General features: G+C 34.7%; 1 protein-coding gene across 1 annotated transcript in view; it reads right to left on the bottom strand.

Moving 5' to 3' along the window:
- Ptprq (protein tyrosine phosphatase receptor type Q) overlaps positions 1-12,470 on the bottom strand; it is a 198,954-nt gene that overhangs the window by 123,392 nt on the left and 63,092 nt on the right. The window contains exons 18-19 of the mRNA XM_021174928.1: positions 4,912-5,072; positions 4,077-4,222 (exon numbers count right to left, since the gene is read on the bottom strand). Of these exons, the coding sequence (XP_021030587.1) occupies positions 4,077-4,222; positions 4,912-5,072 (307 nt within the window). The remainder of the gene's footprint in view (positions 1-4,076; positions 4,223-4,911; positions 5,073-12,470) is intronic.

Genomic DNA, 12,470 nt, shown 5'->3' on the forward strand with positions numbered 1-12,470 from the left:
CGGGTGTTGTGGGCAGTTGGCGAGTGTCAGCAGACCCTGCGCCCCAGCTGCTCAGGTGCTTTTCTGACTGGGCCAATATCTAATCTCAAAGGTTGACAATAAAATAGGAATAACTTTATAGAGGGTTCTTGAGGATTAGTCTCCAATGACACACAAATTAATACTGTGCTTAATCACAATAAAATCAAGAATAATTTGCTTAAACAATTAACATAGGATACTCTATTTGATTAAGGTTTTTCTCAGCACGATTCTACACTTTGTTAATTTAAAATTCAGTAAGTTTTTGAGGTTTTTTTTTTAACATTATCTGTCAGTATAATCAAAGATTTGCTTTGATTTTGTGGTGTCTTTTTTGAGAATAGACTTGTTAAAGCCATGTAACAATTTCTCATTTTTTAAAAAATGTGATATATGAGTTTGGATGCCTTCCAATACCTCAACTTTACAGATAGCATAGCTGGCTTATATAAGCACTACTCACAAGTATTAATTACTGAAAGGTTATTTGAATGGATTTTAGAGGGGTTTTGGGGAATAGAATTTATTCTAATTATCTAAAAGCATCACAAATAACTAATTATTTTGAATCACCAAAAGTTCACTCCTGTTGGGTGTATGACTGAGCACACATAGACACAAAACAAAGTCATAAAATCTTAGACTTTATCCAGGTGAATGCTCCATTTATTTCCTCACCTCACATTTTTAATTTTGGCTTATAATATCTTTTAGCTCCAATTATCAAATAAAACCTTAATACTTTATTCATGAAAACATGGCCAAAAGGCACCTTACAGATGCTTTCAGACTTTATTATCAGGAAAACTTATTTTAGCACTTTTAAACACATATAGCATTCTGTCAGACATATTATTAAAATGTGACACATGTTAGTGGGAACTGAATAAGAGGTAATTTTCCATACTAAATACCATACTGATGACTGAAGGAATTAGGGAGGATGACTGGACAATAGCAACATGCTTAAAGTCCTCAAGAAAGCAAAGAAAGGAGGTTTCAATCCATGCTCAAATGGTACTGAAATCTACCTAAGTACTGAAAATCTTGGTCCATGGCAAAAAATTTTATATTATTTCAATTAAAATATTTATTGACCATCCAATCTATGCATGAAAGCATCCTGGGAACATAGAGAAGATATAAGTGTTATATGTCCCACATTTTCAAGATGTTTGCTGTAACAGAAGGATCCAAAGACTAGGACCAGATGTCTAGATAGGAGGCAAATAAAACATGCGAAGTGTGGGTGTGTTTCCACAAAGTTCCATGGGGAGGAGAAAGCAGAAGATAAAAGTTATAGACATAATCTTCTACATGATTTTCCATTCCAAGTAATTTTTTCTATCAACTTAGAAAACAACAGATAGAGAAGATATGCTACTTTGAACATTAATGTTAGGAGTGCACTAAAGCCTGAGGGAATGTGAAGCAACATGAGACTGTATTTCTGAAATGTTTTAACATCATTAGCCTGGACAACCCTGCAACTGTCTCGCTTAAAAGCATCCTTAAGATTACTTAATAGAAGATAACCTGTTCTAAGGCAGATGAGTTGGAAAAATGGGATCATGCCATATACTCAGGTCTGAATACATAGGTTTAGAAGATCATGCTGACACCAAAGGTGGATGTTCAGAAATAAGGTGCCGTTATAGACAGTGAGGACCAAAGTGTCATTGTGCCCAAGTGGCAAGTAAATCAGGCAGAAGCAACACCATTGCTAAGATTTCAAACTACACTCTCTTGTGATGCTTTTTTAAAATGAATAGAAGTGGAAGATCTTCAAGTTCAACATCTTTCATGGTAAAGAGAGATGATGTTATGTCTGTGAGGAACTCTGTGGTAAGAAATGATTGTCTTGCTTCTTATCAGCTTTCAGAGGAAGACAGAAGATTGGCTTGATGTACAGAGAAAAGACAGACCTTTCTTTTGGACTTTCTTCTTAAGGCATTTGTTTAAAATATCTGAGACGATAACTACATGTATATCTGAATTTAAATATATTTTACAAAGTAGTATTCTTATTAGGTTCAAAGTTATATCATTCCACTTAGAGGACAGAATGTGAATATGGACCTGGTCTCTGGACATTGGGTTCTGATGCCTTTAGCTGAGATGGTTTGCAAAGCTCTGCCCTTGCCCTGGTCCTCAGTAGCCCATACTCAACTACAGAGGAACTCAGCAAGGCATACTATAGCCTAGTCCTAGAGACTGTCAATCAGAAGTCCCAACTCTGATTAAGCTAAACATCCTAAACAAATGGAACTGGGTCATTCCATAATATCTACCATCTTCTTTTAATTAGGAAGACACCTAGAAATAAGAATTGACAGTCACAATCAATTCAGCAAGGCACTTCTCCCAGTAAAAACTGTATTTTGTAAATTACAGCATTTCCTTTAAATTCCTGTTTCCAGATGGTATTTCAACTCCCTGCCTGTGACTGGATCTCACTACTCTTATATACATATATATATATATATATATATATATATATATATATATGAAAAAATTTAATATAGACCAATAATATAACAATTTTGGGCAAAATTGAAAACATCTCTCTAATTTAAATTACTCTTGGCTTTTTCATTACTTCTATGTTCATATCCCAGATAATTCCTCTTTGCAGACTGCAGTCCCATGACCTACATTCTTCAGACTGATAATGATATCTTCTCTGTATCTTTTATATCTAATGGTAAGCATTAATAATGGCATTGTGGCTATAAAAACTCTCTCCTCAACAATAAAAATACTTCATTTGAAGAAAAAAATACTATATTCTAAATTTTTGTCTTTATAACCACAAATACAAATAAATGTAGTCCTGAGTCCTTGTTAATGCACTTTCACTTTCAATAGATACCCTTCCAGAAAAGCACAATCAACCAAATTGCACAGTTGTGGATACCAGACTCAATGGATACAACAAAAATGAGTGAAGATTGTAAGAGCTAGAAAAATCACATGATTTTTTTGTAAGATTTTGTCTCTTAGTAATGTCAGAAAATATATCCTCAGAGTCGCTTTCACGTGACTGCCAAAACGTGAGCTGAACAAAGACCATACATACAGACATGCTGAAGTGGATGAGGAAAGTCTGTGAGGCCCCAACCCTATGCAGGCAATGACAGGAAACTAAGCAATGCAGAACATGGAGAAATAGTCTTCTCTAGGGAAGAGCACACCAATTAGTTATCCAAATCAAGTAATTGGCCCTGAAAATGTACATACAAGTAACATTTTACTGACTGAGTAGGTTATATTTATGTATTAGGAATATATACATATAACTCAGATAGATAAATAGATAGATATATAGATATATAGATATATAGATAGATAGATAGATAGATAGATAGATAGATAGATAGATAGATAGATAGATACATGGATACATGGATACATAGATACATAGATACATAGATACATAGATACATAGACAGATACATAGGTAGATACATAGATAGAAAAACAGATGGATAGATTAATGAAAAATAGAGCTCATGGATGTTAAAGACAGTAAGATAGAATATATGTGAGGCTTTGGAAAGAAGAAAGGAAAGGAGAAGATGATGTAATTATAATCTCAAAAATTAAAAGAAACCATTAAAATATGCAAGATATTTAACCACGGAAACAATTCATATTGTATACAAACAAAATTAAAGTGGTTTTTCAGCTAAGAAATAGATCAGAATAAATGAAACCATTGTTATTTATAGAAAAAAGTTATTTAAGAAAATAGAATTGAATTTTCTTTGTGTGGGGCTGCTAAGAGACATAAAACTGATGACAGGGAGAAACAGAGAGAAAGACAGAGACAGAAACACAGAGAGAGACAGAGAGAGACATAGATACAGAGACAGAGACACAGAGAGAGACATAGAGAGAGACAGAGAAACAGAGACAGAGTGATCAGGCAGAAAATTTAGGAGTGCCTGACATTTCATCATGATTTGAGACAATTATCTATGCACAATTATCAATACAAATAGTCCACAACATTAACAACATTGAGATCATGAAAAGAAATACACAGCTCTTACCTGCACAAAAGTACTTGAAGTATTTTGGTAATAAACAGAATAATATTGTATGATTCCATTAGGTTTTACAGGAGGAGTCCAAAAGAGAATTATCGATGAAGAACTGAGGTTCACATAGTGGACATCTTTGGGAGGATCACTGGGCTCTATAAAACAAGCAATTCGGAAGTGTTTCAGTCATGGCCGGAAGTTGCGTTGAAGTGTCTTAAGTTTTTGAGCAGTTGATAAATTGAAAATGGGCATAATCAGGTTTTTTAAAACCTTAAATTAGGAATACTATCTATGTGAGTATCAGAAATGAAATCATAGCCTACACCAGGGTGTCCTTCTACCCTTTTACTGTATGACAGTTACAGAGAGTGGGTTCCTCCTTATAAAGGCTCTACAAGATAACCACTGTCCTTGATTTGCAGATAACATCATAGCCAATTTCTATGACAAAGCACATGACTATGAAATCCTACTTTATTGGACAGTCTTGAAATAATAAAAGCTAAAAGCAAACAGAAAGTCAATGTCACGTATTTGATTTTGCTACATTTAACCTGCAGGTAAAATGTTGCTCGTTTGTTAAGTCCTGTGCTGAATTTATCCCTGGATGCTTACTCCTTATGCCTCAAAAGAACCCAGTGATGTCCTATACTGTTGCCACTTCAACAAATGGAAACTTGAAGCATAGACAGATGACTTTCGTCTCCCAACAGCGCACACATAGGAAGTAGACACGATTTTGCATCCAGCTAAGGATGGGTTTTAGGCTTAATAACACATTTTTGATTTATGATGCCTTTTGAGCTGAATACTCATCAAGTTGATTGAGACCCTAAGAACTCACCTCCCTCTGGTGTTCGAAAGTTAATGACGCTGCTTCTTGTTTGTCCATCACCGAATCTAGTGCTAGCTGTTACATAGGCACTATAGTCAGCATGATAGTCTAACTCGGACAACTCCAGTGATACTTCAGTTGCATTAATAGTTTTTAATGATAATTTATCCCTTAGGAGAGACAGAAGAAAAGTAAAATTGTCATTCAGAATAAATTCTCCTGCCTACTTTTGAGGACTAGTACATCAAAAATATGTAGCAATACAGCAAAAATACAGTAATTTCTTGGCTTAACTTCATAAAGATGCCACTTATTCTGAAATTTTGAAATTAGTAAATTTTAGACTACTTCAATAGATTAACTTCATTAGCTTCCAAGTATATTTAGTAATTGAATCAAATGTTTATAATGACAAGTATCTTGGACCAATTTTAGTGGCTCCTGGGAGAGCTCAACTTTATTAGATTGAGAAGCACCTAGGAAATGTATGCCTCTGGGTATGTCTAACAATGTATCCTCAGAGAGGATTAACTATCGAGGAAAGATAACATGAACGTGGGGTACAGTACCCTAAAGGTAGAAGGCCTGGGTAGAAAAACTGTAGAAAAGAGAATATCTAAAGTAAATATTATGTAGATCTCTCTTCTACCTGGCAGCCGTGAGGTAAGATGCTCTTTCAAAACCATGTACCATGCTGTTATTGACTGGAACTTCTGAAACTGGGAGCTGTGAGTCAAATACTACTACTACTACTAGTAGTAGTAGTAGTAGTAGTAGTAGTAGTAGTAGTAGTAGTACTGATTAGCAGTAGTAATAGTAGTAATAGTAATAATAATAACAGTAATAGAATCCTCCCTTTTAATTTGTTTGGCGTATGTGTTAATTTCATTTATAATTATGTGTAAGCATGTGTATGGGGGGGTCTGTACATGTGATGAGAGGTACATGGTGGGGGTCTATAGAGATGAGAGGTATCGGGTCCTCTAGAGTTGGAGTTGCTGGTAGTTGTGAGCTGCCTAGCATGGGTGTTGAGACCTGATCTCTGGTCCTGTACAATAGCACTGACTTTAGTTCTTAGCACTCTCTCCAGCCCCTTTCCTCAGGTATCTGTCCAAGTAACAGAAGACTAAGCCAGGCATCTAAAAACACAGTGTATTCAAAGTTACTTTACCACACTTTGCACACCAATGCCTTCATTGCTCACATATTTTGTTCTTTCTGATGTTGGCCAGATCATTCTTACATTATTATTTTGTCAGGTAAACCCCTTTCTCATGTGTTGCATAATGGTGAGTTTTACTTCTATGCCAATTCAAATAAGTAAATAAACAATACTGAGCGAAAATATCTCTTTGTGTTTGCTTTGGTTGGAGGCAGGGTATTACGTAGCCCGTGCTTCAAACTCATGGTGTCTGTAAAGCCCTACTGCTCAACCGCTGAGATTACTGATCTATCCCTGAAAGGGAATCTGATAGTATGTATGCATGTATGTATGTATGTGTGTATGTATGTATGTATGATTCATACAATTCTTTACTAGAAATGCCACCTAAAACAAGTTGTGCAATTTACAGAGAGAGAGAGAGAGAGAGAGAGAGAGAGAGAGAGAGAGAGAGAGAGAGAGAGAGAGAAGAAACCAGAAGAAATGGCACCAGTTATTTAGTTTAAATCTTTAAGGTACTTAAAAAGGCTGCTTCTGACAAGGAAATAAATTAAATCAATATAGATGCCGAGCTTTCTAAGTAAGTGTAGAAATCTAGCAAGGAAAACTAATTTTTAAAAAGTGTTAAAATGTTGCAAAAGTGTAGCAATGTAATTATTTTTTTTAGTCACACTAACTTCATTCCCATAGTTTTGAACTAAGTCTTAATTAGTATTTAAATCCAAGAATAAATGCTTATGTAGTGGTCCTAAAATGTCTGTTTACAAACAAATGTTCATTCTAAGAACATTAAAATTATTAAAGAATTTATATAAGGGGAGAGAGTAGCATCACAAAAATTAATGCCTCCTGCCATTTCATATTTTTCTTCTTTGGAAACATAAATGTAAGCAGATTTCCCCTGTGAATAGATGTTTCTTCTTTTCCAGTAAAACAGTTGAACCCTCAAGTTTTAAGAGACTAACAAAACCTGTGTGAAGAAGTGGTATCTGCAGGGATACATTTCAGTCTGCATTTGCTGTTACAGAAGCATCAATTTAATTCAAATGTAAGCACTGGTATCTGAGAAATAATTGGATAATTTATGACAGTGGGATACATTCTGAGTTCAGAGTGACTAGAAACAAACATTACTACTTGATACACTCTTCCAGATAGAGTGTTACAGTATTTTAAGAAATTAGGTAGAAAATAAATGAACATAAATAAATTTATAGAGCTCACAATTTCACTGGAATGGTTTAATCATAAAACTGAACAAAGGTGAAGTGAAAGGAGAGGGGAGTGGAGGGTCACCGAGGACCAGCCTGGCTCCTCAACTCTTACCAGCTGCTTTTAGTTTGTGAGTGGCACACAAATCTCTGGACCAAGTGCAACATCTCTGTCTCCAAGGAGCTATCAGTGGGCAACTCTGTAGCCTGGCAGATTCACTCCTCTAAGATTTGACACCACTGTAATTGTGACTATAACCCTTGCATTAGCTGGGTTAGATTTTATTTTCATGTTCTGTACTTATTGGTTTAAGATCCAATAGAATTTCTACGTATGTGTTCTTGTATATATTATATTACTTCTCTTGTCTCATATGTTAGTAATCAATATTTGATATCTTTCTACAGGGAAACTACCTAATATAGCATACCATGAATACTTAGCTATTGTTGTCTTAATTAATCCTCAACAATCGCCTTTCCCCTTCCTTAGCTATTACTAGTGATAAAACTGTGGGGATTTCTCATCAGAGAAAAGAGATATCTTTTCTATGGTCATTTTATTTCTGCAGTTTAAACTTTATGACCATTGAGTCAAGTGAGTTTGATGCTTGTCTTAGTGACTGTTGCTTCTCAATGACTACCATTCTGATTTTTTAAATTATTGCAAGAGCCACATCAAGAATATCTGAGAGTATGCATTGGGCAATTTTTCATTGTTGATCTGGATACTGTTAATTTCTCAACTTCTACAAATCTAATTGGGAAAACTTCTCTAATTTTTGTTTGCATGTTTTTGACCATGAGTGATATGGTATGCATGCTCACCTGTTTAACATGACACAGCCCACTTTTAAAATAAGCTATTCACACATCTTACACATCTACTATTACAGTTTTCAGGTAGACAGTGTGTGCCTTTAAACTGTATCCCAAACAAACATAGATTATGTTGTCAATTTAGAGATGATTATATAAAAAAACAATATTCAAAAGAATTTACCCAGAGTTACTGAACATCTACAATGTATAAGAAACTATCATAGACATGAAATATACTAAGAAACAGATTTTATCCTCCAATCAGAGAAAAAGCAACAATTTCAATATAATACAATTCATTAGGAACAATGTGATTTCTCTAAGAACAAGACAGTAACTTTTTATTTTCCCACAGACATTAAAAGAGAAAATCTAAAGTGATGAATAATTAATTTAACTACCACCAAAACCTAGGAAAGGAAGATATGATAAATCCAAAGATGTAGGAAATTGTTAACTTGAAAAATCATTTGCACCATCTACGTGTAGAACAAGGAGTTAAGGAGCACATGGAAAGGAAAGGATCAAGAAGGAATCTCAGCCTTACATATCTAAAGTCATGAGCACGTCATATTTAAATGTATGAATGTTACCCAATACTGAATCTCTAAAAGAGGTATTTTACATCATTCAAGATTAAAACTGTGAACTGTGTAAAGGTAGCCATCTGTAATTGTTTTTGCTAAGTTTAATTCTAAGTTTGGCAGACTATTTTAAAACCTCTTTTGGTTTTTATATTTCAAAATAAATTTAATTGGCTTTGGAATAATTCTGAGAAAATCTATATACTTTTATTATTTTCATTCATGAGCTGCATGAAGAAAATGTCTTGAATTAGCATCATTAGAGTATTAAAGATAAAGCTACTTACTATTTTTACATGTAAATTATCTGACTGCTTTATTGCACCTGGGTTAAAGTTCATTCTAGAACAGTGCTTTTCAACCTTCCTAAGACTGTGATATTTTAATATAATTCCTCACGTGGTGGTGTTCCCCAATCATAAAATTATTTTTGTTCCCATGTCTTAAATGAATTTTCTATTATTATAAGCCATCATGTAAGTATATGATATATAGGATATCTGATTGTTGACCCATAAAAGGGTTGTTCAGCTCACAAAGGGGTCATGGCCCATAGGCTGAGAAATACTATTCTAAATCATTAAACCAATTCTTCTTTACCAACTTCCTTGTTTCTGACAACATGAGTCCATGCCAAATGATAATTTCCAACAAAAGAAACAAGTGAACATCTATAATACCAAAATTACTTGGCTAGCCCTAAACAGATTTTCTCATTTTTGAAAATACATATAGGTAGACATACTTTCCTAATCAAGGTTGGAACTTAATAAAAGGTGAATCTTCATTCTCATCTTCATCATTTGATATTTCATTTCATGTTGGTCTACATATCTAGTTTATTAACTATTTTCGTTTTCTTTTTAATTATTCTAGGCTTGTTCAGGAAGTTTAACCCAGCAACATGGTTGCTCTGGCAAAGGATTACATTCATAGTCCTAGGCTATGTGATTCAGCTGAAATACAAACACAACACACAACTTTAATTCCTCTGTATAGAATACAGACATGCCCTAATGCATACCATTAATATCTAACAATGAAGGTAAGGTTAGTTTGTAGAAGGAAGTAGCTATGGTTGAGGGGCAAACAAAGTGATGAATCAGAGAAAGATCTGACAAAATGGTCAGAGATAGGATGTACCCAACTCTCATCAGAACAGCACAAGAAAGAGAAGCTATTTAAGAGCAATGCACAGACAAGGACAGACAGACAGACAGCAGACAGGCGGACAGACACACAGACGGACAGACACAGACAGACAGTTGGGAGTCAGTTGAGTTGAGTTGTGTTTTGGTAAGTCAATTGCAGGCAGTGCAGTGGAGTTGAGTTTGTTAGTGAGTTCATGCAATGCAGAGCAGGTCAGTGGAGGCAGCTGAAGTAAGAATATAAGGAGCCAGATGATTCCAACAAATTGCCACCGTGAGTGTGAAGCCAAGTGTAGCAATTCAGTAAGACACTGAGGGAAGCCAGATTGGATTAGTCAGGTGGGAGAGGAGCCTGAGTCAGAGTTCAGAAAGAAAGGATGAGCTTATTCACCAGTAAGCCTCTGAAATGACAATTACATCAGGTGAATAAAAGAAACTTTTACATAGGCTCATCCCTCTTCTCACTAAGTACTGATAACCCAAGTAGTGTGAATATTCTTTAATTTTACTATTTATGAAATCACAAGCTAGCATTTGCTAATTAATTTTTCACTTTTTTGAATCTTACTAGAGCTCTTGTTTGATCTTGCACTTGAATCAGCTTAAGCTTGTTACTTTCATTCACTCAACAAACTACAGAAGTACATGCCGTGATGCTGCCTTCCAACCTCTAATGAGTCATGGTTACCTCATTCTTCATAAGCTGCCTCCACTGTGATACTCTCTGACTTATTAAAATACCAGGGGAGGGGGAATGATAGGGGCCTTTTGGAGAGGAAACTAAGAAAGGGAATAACATTTGAAATGTAAATAAAGAAAATACCTAAATAAATAAATAAATAAATAAATAAATAAATAAATAAATGTTTTCTACCTACATTGCAAAATGAGAATCCCAGTCAAAAAATATCCCATTCTCTGTGCTGGTCTATATAAAATGCTTTAAACTTCAGGTAATTTTTTTAAAATATGGTGTAACTATGCATCTTAGGCTGACATTGAACTCATGGTTCTCCTGCCTCAACAGCCCAAGTACTGGTGTTACTTGTATTATTATGTTAAGTCATTTTCAATAGGATGAACATCTTGTAAAAACAAAAATGGGGCCATGAATAATTTATATCATACAAAAGTCATGTATAAAACTTGTATTTTACCTATTACATGGACCCATACATTTAATAAAGAACTGTAATAAAATTATTTTAAAACTCCAAACAAAGACCTTCAGCAAATCCTTTTAAGCAATTTTATATTGGTATACGATTATATATTAAATATGTCTACAATCACTTTGGGGTTCTACACATTTTTTATTTCTATATCTATGTTAATATACATCTCTCAATCAGTGACTTAGTAGTGTTCCTCATAGTGTTTAAGAAACAAAACACATTCAAGGTAAGGCTTATATATAAGCTAGAATAATAGCGTTGCTTTTTCTCCATAGCCTTTTACCTATACCTTGTAGGATATTGCCTTGGCAATTTTGGAGAAAACTAACTCTCAGTTTTCCTGACACATACAGAGGCAAAACTGTTAAACAAATCCAAGATGAATTCAAGAATATATCAAGTAAATTACCTTTGTATGGCTTTACAAGAACATTGTGTATCAGTTACAAGTTCATTGAACGGATATATGTATAGTGTTCTAATAAAACTGTTTCATTAATATATTTGCCCATAGCAAAGGCTGTGCATCATTGAAAACACATAATTAGTTGACATAATGAGGGAAAATATTACCTTATCATATTGACATAATGAGCATTGTTTCATGATGAAGATTTTAGAGGAACAAATTATTTAAGTTGTAAAAGATTAATAATGATTTCTGAATAATTCATCTACAAACTGTGACTAGCATGGTAGTTGGAACAAAATGAATACACATCAGTCCTTATGAGGAATTTTGTAGAGAAACCTTTATGACAAGGAAATAGTCATCCAGAATGTTAGCATGGAATCCTTCTCAAAAACACACTAAAAGAAAAAAACTATCCAAATGGGTAGCATAATGACAATTTGCAAATATTACAACTGGGCTGAAGGAATCTGAGAGTCACAGGAGGTGGAGGAATTCTTGATTAGAAATCTGGCTCCATGTAGCAGACAGCATTTTTGAAGACTTTAAGGCAGCAGTTTTCAACCTGTGAGTAGTGGCATCTTGTGGGTCAAATGACCCTTTCACAGGGGTCATATATGAGATGAGCTTCATTTCATAGATTTGCATTATGATTCATAACACTTTCAACATTATAGTTATGAAGTAGCAATAAAGATAATTTTATGATTAGGGAGAGTGGTCACCACAACATAAGAAACTGTAGTGCCGGGTAGTGGTGGCACACACCTTTAATCCCAGCACTTGGGAGGGAGAGGCAGGTGGATTTCTGAGTTCGAGGCCAGCCTGGTCTACAGAGTGAGTTCCAGGACAGCCAGGACTACATAGAGAAACCCTGTCTCAAAAAACCAAAAGAAAAGAAAAGAAAAGAAAAGAAAAGAAAAGAAAAGAAAAGAAAAGAAAAGAAAGAAAAGAGGAAGGAAGGAAGGAAGGAAGGAAGGAAGGAAGGAAGGAAGGAAGGAAGGAAGGAAGGAAGGAAGGTCGAAAGAAAGAAAGAAAGAAAGAAAGAAAGAAA

The sequence above is a fragment of the Mus caroli genome, chromosome 10 (genome assembly GCF_900094665.2).
Source record: "Mus caroli chromosome 10, CAROLI_EIJ_v1.1, whole genome shotgun sequence".
NCBI classification, from domain to species: Eukaryota; Metazoa; Chordata; class Mammalia; order Rodentia; family Muridae; genus Mus; species Mus caroli.